Source organism: Rhipicephalus microplus, chromosome 3 (assembly GCF_043290135.1).
Source record: "Rhipicephalus microplus isolate Deutch F79 chromosome 3, USDA_Rmic, whole genome shotgun sequence".
Lineage (NCBI taxonomy): Eukaryota > Metazoa > Arthropoda > Arachnida > Ixodida > Ixodidae > Rhipicephalus > Rhipicephalus microplus.
In genome coordinates this window covers 258,004,634-258,021,958 of record NC_134702.1, presented here as the reverse complement: position 1 = coordinate 258,021,958, position 17,325 = coordinate 258,004,634, and the positions used below count along the sequence as shown (strand labels likewise).

The following is a 17,325-nucleotide window of genomic DNA, read 5'->3' as shown; positions in this document are numbered from 1 at the left end:
CGTTTTTTTATTTGTTTCACTATATAGCAATAATTTATTGTGGCAAAGCCAACTGTCAGATATTACTGTGACGCCGAATGAATTTTAAAAGCGCTCGTTTAAATCTACGAGGTCATAGACGTGGCAGAGGTAGGGAGTTTAGGTGATGCTTTGTCATGCCTAGAATGTTGGTTGAAAGGCCAAAAAAAAACGGATGTCAAATAGTTTCAGTGTCGAAAATTTTAAACGTTCTAATACATAGACATCCATAGGGCTTGTGTTGGGGTCGCAAAATCATCTGAATTCGCAAGCATGTCTGAAAAATATGACGTCCGAAAAATCAGCAGTCAATTGGTTTTCAGTCACGTTATAATGAAGGGCTATGCTTTTAAATTTTATCATTGACTTTGTCTACTAAATATGGTCAGGTTATCTGTACGTGATATAATTTTCTTTTCTTTTTTTACTTTATTAGCCCTGAATAGCATGCAGCAAGTTGTGATTTTATCATTCGTGCATCATGAACAGAGTATTCAAAAAACGACAGGAAGGATTAGATGGAAGCTTACGATGAAAAAAAATTCATAAAGAGGGGTTGTGTCGGGCCGATGTTTGGACAAGTAGACTTGTATTTTTCCCAGGGGGGATTCCGCGAGAGATCGACACGGGTCCAAAAGTTGATATTTTAGATTTTATTGAGTATTTTATATTTCATGCACCTCTCACAAGATAGCTCGAAAGTCAACTTCGTTTTATGAATAACGGCATAACTTAGGAGGAAAAAAATATCAAACTTCACCAACACGGAGACACCAATTTCGTCACCTGTCATTTTCGAAAATTGCAGATGCTATAAAAAGACAAATATTTTTGTTTCAAGGAAGATATTTTTTACCTGAAATGCATGCCTAATGAAAAATGAAATCTTACGGTTTCAAGTTTGTAGAGCTTAAGAAAATAGCTTTTGAAAATGTCTAATTTTGCGACAGTTTAAAATAAGTTACGTATTCCTCATTTTTTTTTCTCCGAAAGTAATGCAAGCAGCGTTTTCAAACTTGACACGTTTTAAGGATATAGTGTGTTTATTCGGTACATAAATTATTGCTGCCGTAGGGCAAATGTAAATTTTTATATATTACCTCAAAGTTCTCATATTGGCAAAAGTGTACTCCACTGAAATTTGAATAATAAAAAAACCCCATCTTCGATTTTTTTTAAAATCTCGTAAATAGACAACCGAAGGCTATCATACAGTAATATAGAAAAACATGTTGCATTATTTTGTTTTTAGCGACAATATTCGTGGTACAAATCAGAGCTCATGGTACAAATCAGATACTTGCGTACTGTGGATACTTGTGCGCAAGTATCCACGGTGTGAATGCAAAACTGAAGTATAGTACGTTAAAATAAATTTCACAATGTTTTTTTTCGATAAAATTATGGGAGGCGTAATCTTTGTCCCTACTTCGAACCATATGATCTAAAGCATTGCCTCCGAAATGCGGCGCACAGCAATTCATCTGTAGAGCAGACGACGGATGACAACTTGCCCTAAAGCGTGTTCTTCAGTCTAATGCGGCAGTCTTCGTGCCCCAATGATAAAAATTTGTTATGAATTGTTTATGAACTCATTCAGCATTCAATTCTCTTACCCAACGTGTTGCAAACACATGGCCCTCACAGCAGCTCCATCTGTGTGTCATTAATGGAGAGGCACCACATATTAGAAGTCTCAGTGCTCTACGTATAAGAGTGAATTCAGATACTGTAGAATACCGTGTTCAAAATAGTTACTCCTATCTGCTCAAACAGCCTTTCTTCACCAAATGCGGTCACGTTTACTCGCGTTTGAAGCTTATTGCCGCTTTTCCATTCCGATTTCTAGATTTCTCAACTTATCAGCGCATTCTCGAAAAGCTCTGATTTGTACCACGAATATTGTCTCTAAAAACAAAATAATGCAACATGTTTCTCTATATAACTGTATGATGGCCTTCGGTTGTCTATTTACGAGATTTTAAGAAAAATCAAAGATGGGGTTTTTTTATTATTCAAATTTCAGTGGAGTACACTTTTGTCAATATGAGAACTTTGAGGCAATATATAAAAATTTACATTTGCCCTACGGCAGCAATAATTTATGTACCTAATGAACACACTATATCCTTAAAACGTGTGAAGTTTGAAAACGCTGCTTGCATTACTTTCGGAGAAAAAAAATGGGGAATATGTAACTTATTTTAAACTGTCACAAAATTAGACATTTTTAAAAGCTATTTTCTTAAGGTCTGCAAACTTGAAACCGTATGAATTCATTCTTTATTAGACTTACATTTCAGGTAAAAAATATCTTCCTTGAAACAAAAATATTTGTCTTTTTATAGCATCGGCAATTTTTGAAAATAACAGGTGACGAAATTGGTGCCTCCGTGTTGGTGAAGTTTGATATTTTTTTTCTCGTAAGTTATGCGGTTAATCATTAAACAAAGTTGACTTTCGGGCTACAACTTTTGGACCCGTGTCGATCTCTCGTGAAATCACCCCCAGTTTTTTTCTGAGCAAGAAAGACAAATCCGCTTGTTGGAATTACTTGAGTAAATCTGATATGAACCTAATAAAAAAAAAAGTTCAAGTGCACGAGCAAACAATAAGATAACAAAATATGCATGCATGTAGCAATATAATGAAAAGAAAAGAAAGAAATGACAGAGTTTTACAATTCTAGGTCATGTTCACAAAATCATGTTTGAAAAATATTAGATATGTATGGTGACTATATTTGATGGTATATCATTCCAATCGACAAGGGTTTTGGTTAGAAATGATTGTGCACATGTGACAGTGTTAGAAAATGAGACCTTGAATTTATGACAACGATCACTTATGAAGATGTGATGTGAATGGTGGTGGAAGAACCATCGGAGAGTGGCATTGTGATAATGTATTTTATGAAAAAGTGAAATGTGAGCTTGCTTTCGGTGAATGGCAAGTAGTGAGATGATAAGAATAGCTTTCATTTCTGTTATGCTTTCTGTACGGTGATAGCTCGTTAGTATAAAATGGACAGAGTGATTTTGTATTGCTTCAGTTATACCAATCAATATGTGTTGATACAGATTCAAATCTTGGACCGATGATGCATACTCTAGTTATAGACGTATGTACGTGGTGTATAGCAGTAATTTCAGTGAAGAATAAACAAGAAAATAATTTTTTTATGTTTCCCAAAGTATGGCTACTTTTGGATATTATGTGTTTGTGATGTTTTCATGAAAAGTCATTAGTTATATATGTGAATGCCAAGGTAATAGTATGTCAAACAATGCAAGCAAAGAAGGTTTTAATTTTGTTATATTTCTAGAGACCTAAAATTTCCAAGGAATGTTTGAACAAAAAATGGTCGTCAATGTTAAGTATCCCATGTCTTTCTTGTAATGAAACTGCTAACATACAAGATTTGCCATGATCCTGTTTCTGAAACTATTACTGTAAAGAGCACTCACAATTGTGTTAAGGTTGTGCAAATATGCAAATATTTTTTAATAATAATTTCTATTCTATTAGATTCGCACTGGTATTTTGGCTGTGAGAAGTATTCGAACTTCGCAAATGCAAATACAGCCAACATCCAATTGACAGTGGCCCCTACAGATTTTTAGTGTGTTTCACCCTGTTCCATGCTTGTCCAGCGGCGAAGCTGCTTTTCATATTTTGTGACTGTAGCAAATGTATTCACTCGAGAAAACGTTGGCTCTAACATGGAGATGCACTGCGCCATTAAAATGACCTCTTTATATTTTTAGTCTGTTTCACCGCATTACATTTTGGTATTGTGGCAAATCTGCACATGTATAAGCGGGTTTACTCATGAAAGTGCTGGTTGGAAACTGCATGGCAGTGGTGGTGGCTTTTCAGACTGAAAAGTGCAAAAAAAATGGGGCTAAGATTTTCAGCATTCAAAATTTCTTCTTGCCGGAAGTTCTGATTTGTCAGCGTGGTCGCAGGCGTGTGATGATGCATTTCAGGAACTCCGACGGCTCCTCATCACGCCTCCCATACTCCGACATTTCGATCCCTCTGCTCCAACGGAGCTTCATACGGACGCTAGTGATGTCGGGCTAGGGGCCATACTGGCCCAACGCAAGGAGGGCTTTGACGAGTACGTCGTTGCCTATGCCAGCCGCACCCTCAGTAAAGCCGAGAAGAATTACAGTGTAACTGAAAAGGAGTGCCTCGCCATTATTTGGGCAATCGGAAAATTTCGGCCTTATTTATATGGACGTCCGTTTGATATTGTAACAGACCACCATGCGCTTTGCTGGTTATCTTCACTAAAAGATCCTAATGGTCGGCTCGCTCGTTGGGCATTGCGGTTACAGGAGTTTGATATCCGTGTTATCTACCGTTCTGGCCGGAAGCATTCCGACGCCGATGCCCTGTCACGTTCGCCCTTGGCTTCAGAGCATGTTGGCTCGCCTATCTCCACTAGTGCTGCCTTGGCCATCAGCATTTCGGACATGCCTTCCAAGCAACGCAAAGATGCTTGGATTTCTTCTTTTTTGGACTTTCTGTCAAACCGGACGCCCGCTCCAGTTTCCAGGACGCTTCGCCGTCAAGCAGGACACTTCGCTATTCGGGATAACCTGCTTTACCGCCGAAACTACAGCTCGATCGGCCGTAAGTGGTTGCTCATCATCCCCCGACATCTGCGCTCTGACATCTGTGCCACGTTTCACGATGATCCGCAATGTGGCCGCGCTGGTGTGTTAAAAACATACACCCGCTTGCAGCTGCGGTACTACTGGCGCGGTATGTACCGTTTCGTTCGCCGTTACGTAAGGTCTTGCCTTACGTGCCAGCGATGCAAAATGCCCACTCAACATGCCACAGGTCTCTTGCAGCCCTTGCCAAGTCCAGCACGAGCTTTCGATCGTGTCGGAATCGACCTTTACGGTCCGCTTCCCTATACTTCGAGTAGCAACCGCTGGGTCATTGTCGCTATCGACCACCTTACGCGGTACGCTGAAACAGCTGCGTTACCTTCTGCTACCGCAAAAGACGTTGCGTGTTTTATACTGCAAAACCTGGTTTTAAGGCATGAAGCATCTCGGGAGTTACTAAGCGACCGTGACCGCGTTTTTCTCTCTAATGCCATCAAAGCGTTGTTGAGCAAGTGTCGCATCATACACCGCACTACCAGAGCCTATCACCCGCAAACTAATGAGATGACAGAGCGTTTTAATCGTACACTTGGGGATATGCTGGCCAAGTACGCTTCATCCAACCAGTCAAATTGGGATAGCATACTCCCTTTTGTAACATATGCTTAAAACACTGCAACGCGAAGCACCACTGGATTTTCGCCTTTCTTCCTTCTTTATGGACGCGAGCCATCATCAACAATGGATACCATTCTTCCTTATCGACCGGACCCTTCAGAGATGACTACCGTTTCTCGAGCAGCAGCACACGCTGAAGAATGTCGGAAGCTTGCTCGTGCGTTCACGTCACATGACCAGACGCGCCAAAAACATCGCCACGACGCGTCAACCACGCATATGAGCTTTGCTCCGAACTCACTGGTGTGGTTATGGATTCCTTCTACTCCTCCAGGACTCTCCCACAAGCTTTCGTTCAAGTAGCATGGCCCTTAGTGAGTTGTACGCCAAACATCCCCTGTCAACTACCTTGTCGAGCCGCTGGATGCATCTCCGGACAAGCGCCGTCGGGGAAAAGAAATTGTACACATCTCTCGGCTCAAGCCATACCATGACCCTTCTGTGTACACCTGTCCTTAGGTCGCCAGGATGGCTCCCTCATCGGCTGGGGGTGATTGTAACGAGGGCAGTGGGCATGGAGCTCGAGTATAGAAAAGGAAGAAGACTTGCTGTGATCGCAGGCTTGCGTTCAGTTAGCCCTTGCGCTAAATAAAGCTCTCCTTTGCCGAGTCAACTCCTGCTTGGTCAACAACCCGTTTCATTTTAAATGTTTTTGAACATTGACATGTATAAGCAAGATTAGCGGCTACAAATGCAGAGAGAGCATGACCTTCTCTACCAAATCTCCTGGGCCTCCCCAGAACTTGAAGAGGGGAAAGGTAGAGGAAAAAGAATTTTCTTTTCACATGTACGATGCTGTTGACACCACATTCGTTGCACCGAATCATGTAAATAAATATTATTCGGTCTCTGCATTGCCTCATCCTTGATAAAACAACTGGGGAACACCATTCCTGCAGCACTTCACCAACCTAGTAAAAAAAAAAACACTTCCGTGTTTCCATATCATAAGAAGGTGCTTAGGGATCCTGTGCAATATTTGTTTTGCAATTTCACCCTACTTTGCAGCATTTTAAAAATATCAAGCAAATGATAAATCTTTGGGCTAGTTGGTATTGATCAAATATTTGGCAACTCTTCGAAAAATAAACATTTGTGTTTCCACAGCTCTGGCTCGTGTCATTGCACTAAACATGATTTGAAGGCTATCAGCCTCCTCATCGTCAATTTGATGGAACAGTCTACTATTTTGCAGAAATGTTTTTTTGCTTGTGTTGCCTTCCTAACTGACACATCGTAACACGGCGTTTGCAGAGCAGGTGTTTTTGTTTGATGCCTTCCTCGACGACCACAAAGCTTCTTTCCTTATTTGTTGGCAGAACACACAGATGCTTCTGCTTTAAGATCGATGCTACATGGTTAACAGACACTTGTGAAACATTGGTATTTTTCTGCAAGACCACATCTACCACTTGTGACACACATCAATTTGCTTCCTCTTCGACGGCACACTTTTACACACATCGCAAAAAGCTAACAAGTTTCGGCAGACTGAACTTTGGCTCTATGGCGAACTTGGACCTTGGTGAATTTAAGCCTGCAGATAATTTTGCGCCCTAAGGAAACTGGCGTGTTCCTTTTTAAGGGAAAGAAGGCGGGGTCATTTCACTCACTGACGGCAGCAGCTCAGCTTTTCTTCTGCGGTGCGCACTCAAGGGGAGAGTGGTTTCCCACCAAGGGAAGAACCACGAGTTCACGAAAAGTCGAGAAGGGTCGGATTTCGTAGGGGGGCCGGTGTTGTGTTTGCATGGAATTCCCGCTGTGTTTGGGTGCTGTCCGGGCAGTTGTGTTGGCTGCATCCCAAGTAACCACTGACATCCACTGGCTGTTCATTATTAATATAAATGTTTGGCCGTTTGGATATCCATCAAGGATAGCCAATGGACATACTGTGAAAATTAATTTCCTGTGTGGCTCCTTTCGGACGTCCGAACTGAATGTCCGACTGGGCATTCAGTTTTGACCGTTGACTGGCTGTGCATGTAAGGACATGCCAAGGATATGTGCATTTGCGTATCATTTATTGAATATTTAGAATGTAGTGAAAATATAGATTGGTGGAATTCCAGGTGACAGTCATGTAAAATTTGTGAAGAATGCTACTATAAAATATAGTAGAATTTTGACACGCGCATTTCATCGTAATATGCCAAATAATTTTGCCTCCTGAGGCAAAACAATCTGATGATTCAATATTTACTCGAGTATTTACTCGCGTATTGAATCCACCTTTTTTCAGAAACGTTCATACCAATTTGGGGGGAGGGTTCATTACGCGGAAAAAAAAAATCATGCGAGTTACAACAGCGAAATTTTTGCATGACGGCTTTGCTTGTTTGGGCTCATGAAATGCGGGACAAATCTTTTTTGCAGCCTGGAGCTCTTTTTGTTTCGTAACGAAAGCGCACAGATTAACGCCAAAGTGTTGTCCAGCCGCTATGTTCTGACTTTTATTGAGTGGCTATTTTGTGATATAATCGCTTGATTTAAGCCTATTTCAATCGTCAATGTCACTGGCTATTATACCAAAATAAAATTAGCAGATACATTTCAAAAAAGTCTTTTTTTCTCTTTTTTTTTCTCTTTTTTTTTTTAAGGCGAAGGGGGGGGGGGGGGTTTACTATGTAAGTGGGTTCATTACGTGAGTAAATACGATATCGTATCTCATAAAAACAGTGCATTTATTATTATTGTTGGTATTCTTATTACTATTACTTGTGAACTGATGGTTACATGTGAACCGAAGGCAACCGATTGTTAGTGCAGCTGCTATTGAGTCCAGCGCAGCCACAATGCCAAGAAAGACGTCGCGCTTTCCAGTTTCCAGCCATAACTGGGGCCTCAGCGTTCGCCTTCTTCGGGACGCACAATCTCACTATCATATACGGGATGAACCGACACACTACGCCAGAGAAGATGATGCTCGATTCATGGAAGAACAATCGGTGTTTCGACCTCTCCCAGTCTGTCCCAGGACTTATCTCGCAATTCCGCGACCGTCGACGCGTAGCCCCACAGTATTGCCCACCACCATACTTTACGTGACCGTCTGGACAACCTCATGACGACCTGCGAGCAACACACTATGGCCAACTACAATACACGATCATCTGAACGACTGCACAAGGACCTGCAAGAAACACACTTCCCGCCTGACGACGACTACTAGACACGCAGCCTGCGGAATCACTCCCCTACATTGGACAGGAGTGTGACACTTCTATCCTGATCGCATGGTGCCTGTTCTCTCTCACCGCAGTGTCACAACACTTCTCCTTGGCCACCGTAAAAGTAGCAAGCGCGGCCAATGGAGGTGAGGTCGCTAAAGATGTGCTAATGTCGAAAATACCTCCTGTGTTAACGCTCAAGAACAAAGTGCGTGTTTTTGTTGACGATGTGCTTGTGAGGGCTGTGGTGGACACGGAGACAACAATTTCTGTCATTAGTGCGTGTTTTAAAGATGCGCTGGGACAGAAGGTTTTATTTAGGTGGGATCAATCTTTGAAGTTTTCCGGATTGAGTGTTGAGCCGTTGCAGCCTGTGGTGTGTGAAGTGCAGACCTGTTTCTCGGAGACTACGTTATTATGACAGGTTTCATGATTATTTCACAGGTGACATGTGATGTCATTTTGGATATAAACTTTCTGCGGAAGTGTGGGGTGACTCGAGTGCCGCACAGGGACGATATTCTTAAGTATTCGCGTTCCGCCAGCACTCTTGAAAAGGTTTGGGGATGGTGAGACGGCATTGTTGTGACACTATTATACCTCCATCATCAAGAATTCATGTGCCTGTTGGTTGCTGCAAGAGTGATTCTGCCAACTTAGATGTCAGCATAGAACCGGTGCACATCAGTTATATGAAAGAGAATTGTGTTGTGTCGATCAGAGGTGGTCGTGCTGGGTTATGGAGTGTCGATTGCTTCACAGAGCCAGTGATGCTATTAGATGGTTTAAAGTTAGCCATCGTCGGTGGACAACATGAGGCGTTATTGGTGACCGAGCTTACAGATGTGCCGGAAGAGCATTGTAGTCAGAGTTCGGAAACGACTCTTTTGTCAATGGGGAATGAGTCACTAAGCACGAGTGAAAGCTTAACATTCATGAACGTTTTACGAAGCACGTCTCTGCATTTGACTTTGCGCGGAGGAAAAAAACACCCTTAATCTCTGTTTCTCGGACACATCTAACACGAGCTTGGCCAGTCCGATCAGGCAAAAGCCATGCCGCATTTCACCATCCGATCTCCAGATAATTAACGAGCAGGTGGACTAAATGATGCAAAATGGAGTCATTGTGAGTCGGCGAGTCCATGGGCAGCTCGAGTGATTCTCAATAAAGAGAAAGACGGATCTTGAAGATTTTGTGTCAATTATCACCCATTTAATGCTGTAACAAAAAAAGGACGTATACCCGCTTCCATATATGGATGATGCCATCGACTGTCTCCACTCGCCTCTTACTTTTACTCTGTAGACTTAAGATCCGGCCACTGGCGAATTCTCATGCATCCTGAAGGTGAAGAAAGAACACCTTTGTAACCCTTGACGGTCTTTTTTGAATTCCTTGTAATGCCATTTCGAACTGTGCAACACCCCAGCGACTTTCGAGCGATTCATGAACACTGTTCTTCGTGGCCTGAAGTGAAACATTTGCATGTGGTACAGTCACACAGTCAAGACGTCGTTGACGAGTTAGGCATAGCCTAACAGAGCCGGAGAATATGATGAAGACCGGACTCAACCGGCAATGAGGTTGACTGGCTTGTACGACGACAGTTTCCAGGACGACTTCTACGACCAGATCACTTTGTCGTAGCTCCAGGGGTGGCATCACAACAGTAAGAATATTCTACTATTGCAAGAGCGCATAGGGACAGTTTGAGGTTTAAGACTGAACTGGACACGGATTCAAGTTAGTTTCAGTTTAGTTGTATAGCAGATTATAATGTACATGCATGTCTTTTTTTGGGACTAACTTCTGAGTGTCATTACTGTTTGCCCTTTTGTTCGGTCTGATACAGTGTGTTTGTTTTGCCACACACTCACGTCTTTCTCTCAATCCAACCCTTCTATAGCGCTCCCAAGATAAAGTTCGTGACAACGATGTCGTCATCTTTGGCCACACCCTCACAATTCACGTCTGGAACACATTCACGTCTGGATGTTGCACTGAATCGCATCAAAAATGCTGGCCTTGATCTGAACTCAAAGAAATGCCGCTCCGGTGACCACTAAACCCTTGTGCATTACACTTTCCTTGGCATGATTGTCTGTTATATCTCAGTAATACTGTGTCTAACAAAGAAAATGAGCCCTTAAATGCACACTTCCTTCTTTAATTCTTACGTATTCAATTTATGCAATGAGAGGGGAAATTATATCTTTATAGTACCAAGGGTGTCATAGGTTCCATTTAAACTATTTTTGAGGCACATACTTTTATGGGCCTTCACGAATAATGTCACAAAAATTAGAAAAGAGTGCATGTACATTGTGAAATTCGCTACCACATTCAAATTCCGCAAAAGCTTATGCTAAAGTGTCCAATACGGAAGTGCAATCAATTGTAAGGAAGCTCAAAACGTTTATGATTTTATTTTATTTATTTAGAAATATTGCAGGCCAATACTTTGGCCCAAGCATGAGAGGCATTACAACAAGAGAGGAAACAGAACAAAATAAAATAGAAAATATACATGCAAATACAATGCAACACGAAATGAGCATAATGCATAAAAAAGAAGCAGCAATCACCCCTTGACTTCAACAAAAAATTCACAAGAAACAATGGTGTGCCAAAGGCAGCCATGAAATCGTTCAACTCATGAACTTTAATAGGTATGGAATTCCAATCACTCACTGTGTTAAATATTGTGTGAACAATGAAGGTAGTCACTATCTTCATCAGGGGATTATACCAGCTGTTCGGAATAAAGATAATGTCGACGGTTGGGCTTCGCCATGGGCACGGCGGCTAGTTCCTTTCCTCAATACACTGTTCAGGGAAAAAAATTGTACTTGTGAGCATTTGTTCTGGCAAAAATCAGCGCCAGCAAATGTTCATGGCTGTGTCTGGTTTTCCTTGTAGTGGGTCTGCAAACCGAAGAGGGCAATGCCCTACTATTTTTTGCTGCATAAGTAATGTGTAGTAGTACAAAACAATTAAAATTCCTGCATGTTTTTTATGTCTGTATTCAGTTTTGCGACAACAGTGATGATGGGAAATCATGCGTGGCGTATTTACCGTATAAAAATCTCCCAGATTTTCTCTGAACTTGCACATGTTTCAGGTCTTTCAGATCTCAAGTGTTTGAGGAGAACATGCTAGGTGTGAAATGACTTTTGTCAGTTTTTTTGTCAGAAAGCCCTTCGATGACTGCACATTTTACACCCTGAAATAGGAGCACGCAGCCGCATAACCAACTTAAGCTGCAGGTAACTCTTTTTCATCTGATTTGATGAAACTGCAGAACGTTAGTATATGGGAATGTGGTCACCGGGAAAAGAGCAGTGAGTGTGCTGTGATATCATAGCGCGTAGTAGGGTACATGAGCCGTTCCCTGATGCCTGTTGAAATAGCGCACGCTAGCACTCGCGACAATGCGTACTTCGAATCAAAGTTAACAGGTGCGGATCAAGCCACGCAGCCTCCTACCTGACTACCTATTCATACTTCCTTGTTTAGCAAAAGACAGACAGCGCTTGCTCAGCATTTAAGGAGCAATCGACGGCAGGCATCACACGTGTAGGGATGTTATCGCATGCCCACTTCGTGCTATGGAGATTGGCAGCTTGTTTTTACTATGCTTCAGAAGTGTTCCTTGCTAGCACTCATGAGATTTTATCCGTGAGAACAGCATAGTGTGTGAATACAAAAGTTAATTGGTTTCGACGTATACAGAACATGACAGAAAGAATAAAAGCCTGTAGAGAGTTTCCATATAATTTTTTCCAAAATGATAAAATATACAAGAACTATCTAAGCGGGCTGGCCTTTTAATGAACTGCATTGTCTTCGCTATCAAGAGTTCACCCGTTGGTTGAATGAAATTATGATGAAACAAGCGCTAAAAATACACACACTCAGAGAGGACACAGACAAGCGCTTAGAGAGGACACAGACAAGCGCTTGTCTGTGTCCTCTCTGAGTGTGTGTATATTTAGCGCTTGTTTCATCATGAACCTTTACCAACATTCCCAACTGGCAGTCATCCTGAATGAAATTATCCGGAGCCTCTTAGGTTTTGTTCTCTATCACACTCTACTACACTTCATGCTTTATAATTCTTACAGCAAATATCTCTCCATTTATGCCTTTATGAATTACTGGGGCAATGTGAGCATTGAGCTTATCAAGATTTCGAGCTTGTGGGCTACACTCTAGTATTTTCACTTGGGCAATCAGAAATTTAAAACATGCAGCGAAATCACAAGTTCATTGCACGTAATAATCATGCACGACGCGAGACAGACTTGGAAGGGGGGGGGGGGGGGGACTGTATGGCAAAGGAGGGTAGAAAACAATTTTCAATTGATATTTATCTTATATAGAACCTTCGAGAGTATGTGCCCTAATCAGGTCGCATGAATCATCATTCTGGCATCATGAAGAGTGCCAAAAAACGAGAAATGCTGAGAGAGAATAACACGCTTGATGTTGTATTTTCAAACGCTATTGTTAGGGCCCCATATGTAGGCAGTACATGCGAACGCGAACACAGAAGAGCAGTCGAAACACCACAAACACCACTCTGAAAGAAAAAAATTTTAAGGCAGCAGAAAGTACTGTGAAGTGATGTATCTTATGCTCCCATTCCCCACTCGGGTTAAAATAAGACAAACAGAGGTGCGTCGCAATTATCGTGTGGTGGCAGCATAGTCTCCTCGAAACTTTGGCAATGGCGGGAACGGTGTGAGCAAGAACGGGTGGCAGCGGTGGTGCACAGCTCTATTCAGAAGCAGGGTGTCTGTATTGGCTTCGGTTTGGTACCTATACTGAGTGACATTTTTCCGTGCCACTATAACAAGAATCTGGCTTGTGTCTAGTCGAAGTACAGGTTGTCAAATTCATCAGATACCTGAACGATTACTTCATACTGTAGCCGGAAGCACACATATCAGTAGATGAGCTTAAAAATGCTTTTTTTTGCTAATTTTAGCCCAATCACAATAATGGTTGAAGAGCCGTATGATAACAAGCTGCGGTATTTATATAGAGAGCTTGAATTCACGGACAGCATACATTTTGGGTATATAAGTTCAGAGCTAATAAGCCCCTGTTGCCATATCAATCCCTCACTCGGAGTATTACCAATCTTTGTTTTGTAAACATGTTGTAAAAGCCCTGCCACCATAAGATCTATGAAAGTCATTGAATCAGTCACAAAGGTTATCGGCAGCAGGTTATCCAGTGTTGGTTTAAGCATCTCTTGTTGAGGGTCTGCAAAAGAAATGCTGCTTGGACAATAGTCCTAGGGATGGGGCCATCCAATAGGTGCAAAATAGGAGCAGAGTGGCTGTAGTTCATTATCTGCAGGAAATGGCCCACAGTCTAAAAACAATGGCCAGTGATGTGTGCATCAGAGTAGAGTTGTTTTCAGCACCAGATAAACCTGGCAGGATATGTGGCTTAACGAACCATCACCAGAAGCCAGCTGTTGGTTCATCCAATGAATCATTGCAACTTTTTTGTGGATTGTGTACAAGAGGTAGTTTACAAGCTCCCACTGACTTGTGGAATTAAGTACCTGTATTGTTCAGATGCCTTAACAATTATCTACCCAAACATAGCTTAAATGCTACAAATAAGAATAATTATGGTTACTTGTCTGTAAATTGTCTGGAGCGCACCTGTACATCAACTTCTCTTTTTGAATAAAAGAATTTCCACTTATCCATCAATGTACAGTTCTTGCACTGTTCTGGTAAAGCACTAAGATTAAGATGTGAGAAAGATTATGGACACCCAAGTTATCTCTCGCAATAGTGACACGAATGTGGGTGCCCCATCAATTGACCTCTCACATAGAGAGAGAGCATTTTTTGTTTGCTTGTGTATTGTGGAGGTGCTGACACCCTCTGTAAAGTTGTTTGCACTGCGTGGCGCACGTGTCTCGTTCAAAAGTCGTATTTTAAGTTACAATCACCGGGCGGTAGGTGGTGTTGTGTTCGCAAGAGTTGACCACCACTATCGTCATCACCATCATGGTGTAGCGCTGGGGGTGACCACTGGCGGAAAACAAGCCTTGGTGGCAGGCGAGAGTTGAGCGAGTATTTTTTGCGCGTGGCGGTTGTCGCGAACGGTTGTCTCTAGCGTGGGTCCTTGGCGCGTGGCACCGCGGGCCTGCGCGTTGGGGGCCCTCGTGGTAAGTCAAGGGTTGGCGACACCGCCTTTGGTGTGTTATTGTGTTTGTCGTGTTATTGTGTTTGTCATGGAGTGTATGGTAATAGTGTGTACGGATGTCCTAGTGTGTTAATTACGATTGATGTATCGATTTGGTGGACGATATCATTGTTATAAATTAGTTAAATAAAAGTATGTGTTTTTTTTTGTACGGACCGTGTCCACTGTGTCCGTTCACTCCAAAAACGTGGCGTGGTGCTCGCGCGCCTCGTCGAGACCCCACAGTATGGACTGGTGATGCCACTGTGCACAGATAAATATTCTGTTGTTTCTTGGATAAAGCGCTCTGAAGTTAGTGCATTGTGGTGCGGTCTAGTATACTATATAGTATAGTTTATTATATATATATATATATATGAAAATGGGCATTTCTGTCATCACCTGATTTCGTCATCATTTTTTGTGCTTGCACTGAATATGTTTTCAAGTTCTAATTACCAACACATCCAAAAATTGGCAATTCTATGTTCTATTTACTCGTGTAATGAACCCACTTGCATAACCAACCCACCCCCCACGTGGGTCCATGAAAAAAAGAAATCTGCTTATTAATGCATCTGTTCATTTTATTTCAGTTTGATAGGCAGTGCCATAGATGATTGAAGCAACATTATGATACATCGAGCCTTTTGCAGCAGAGTGACATCTGTTTGGAAAAGAAACCTCTTTGCTTGTACTAGTGCAATGGAACTAGAGAGGTGCAAAAACAAAGTGCAATTGCACGGTGCAACGTGCATTTGCAACATGCGTGCGCCGCCATCTGACGCTGTGTTTTTACTGTCGGATTTGTTGTAGTGAACTTTGTTGGACACCTGCTGTGCAAGGCACTTTTGGCCGATTTCGAACTTAAAGTTAGTAGCTAAAGGATGCTCTGGAGCATGGGAACCGAGTGGCTGGTTGATACGTCATTGTTGATCAGTGTGTGTTTATTAGTGGAGGAAACAAGAAGAGCTTTGAGCTACAAAAAAATTTATCGCACATTTCATAGTGGAAAACGAGGATAGTTTCCTCTTGTGGAGAGAGAAGCTTTGAAATAGGTTTGGAAGCTCTGAAGTCCTGCCAATGAATTGAAGGCCAGCAGTGGTCGGAGAGCAAGTTTGATAATATCATCATGCGAAATTTTTGCTGTTATGACACCTGTGACTTCTTTCCTCCCGTGAAATGAACCCTCCTCCCAAATCGGTGTCAACTTTTCTGCAAAACGAAAAGGTGTGTTCATTAGCTCAGTAAAAACTGTGGCTGTATTTTGATTTGCTGTCATGTAGTTATCTTGGATCATCTAGTGTTTCCAGCACAGCTGGCATTTGTGGGCCTTGACCCCACCCCTGTGTTACTGCAGGCTCTTGGAATTGCCACACGAAAGCTTGCCTCGAGGCCCTGAATCGAGACTTTGGCCGGGCCCTGCCACCGCTCAACTGGACAGCACTGCTGGTTCCTATTCTTCGAGACTGCCCCTCAGGTGACTGACTGCAGCATGTGTCATGCTTTGTGTCATCAGCTCACATTTTTTTAATCCAGTCCAGAAGAGATTGGCATGGAAAAGGGGTGTAATGATGAAGTGGTGAGAAGGCTTGTGCTGGGAGATATTCCTTCACGACAAAGGATGTGTTTCAACTAGGCCTGTGTGAGCAGTAAATTTTAGATTCGTAGTGAATTCAAAGCAAATACTAGTGATTCAAATAATTTCGAATCACATTTGAACAATATGTATCACAATTTATATAGAAAAATTTGCATAATTTTATAACCAATGATCCTGTGCAATTTTTTTTTATTGGTACAAGGCAATGTCATTCTTTTTGGTTCTAAAGAAGTGGAAGCAACTTTAAATAAGATTTGACTTTTGGTAGAATGCGAATGGAAACATGCTATATTTTCAAATTTACTTCACTTGGAGCATGTAGGCTGGCATAACAAGCTTTTAAACTTGAAAAAAAAAAAAAAGAATTGATAAAGAATTGATATGAGTATATTATGTTCATTTAAAAAGACCGGCCAACAATTTTAACGGTACATATTTTCTTTAGCGCAACGGTCAGCTTACAGATTGGAATGTTTAATTACAGAGTGGTTTTGTAAAAACACCGGAAGACATTTTTAAACTGAATTTTTCTATTTATGGTGAATATGAAGTTGTGCACGCATGCGACCAGCTCCAAACATTCAGCATGAGAGCAGTTTGTGTTCCAGCGCAGTAGTGCACTGCACAAGCAGGCTACCTACGCACATGCACTGCCACTTGACATGGTCCAGTGGCTTCTCACAATAAAACCCCTTTTACCTCATAAGCAGCACAGAATAGAGCAGCAGCAGACACTAATATACGTCCTTTAATTTTGAGGACTAATTATGGCATGCATTACAGCATCAGACTACGTAATTACTAGGTATGTGCGAGTAGTGAAATTCAGATTCAGATTGATATGTGAGGTTTAACGTCCCAAAACCAGCATATGATTATGAGGCACTCCTTAGTGAAGGGCTCGCTAAATTTCCACCTTCTGGGGTTCTTTAACGTGCACCCAAATCTGAGCACACAGGCCTACAACATTTTCACCTGCTTCAAAAATGCAGCCGCCACAGCTGGGATTCGATCCCAC

The 17,325-nt window shown here is 42.0% G+C and overlaps 1 protein-coding gene across 4 annotated transcripts in view; it reads left to right on the top strand.

Moving 5' to 3' along the window:
- LOC119168526 (focadhesin) overlaps positions 1-17,325 on the top strand; it is a 677,649-nt gene that overhangs the window by 510,212 nt on the left and 150,112 nt on the right. For all 4 annotated transcript variants that reach the window (XM_075890929.1, XM_037419929.2, XM_075890931.1 and 1 more), the window contains one exon: positions 16,065-16,184. In XM_075890929.1, coding sequence (XP_075747044.1) covers positions 16,065-16,184 — 120 coding nt within the window. The remainder of the gene's footprint in view (positions 1-16,064; positions 16,185-17,325) is intronic.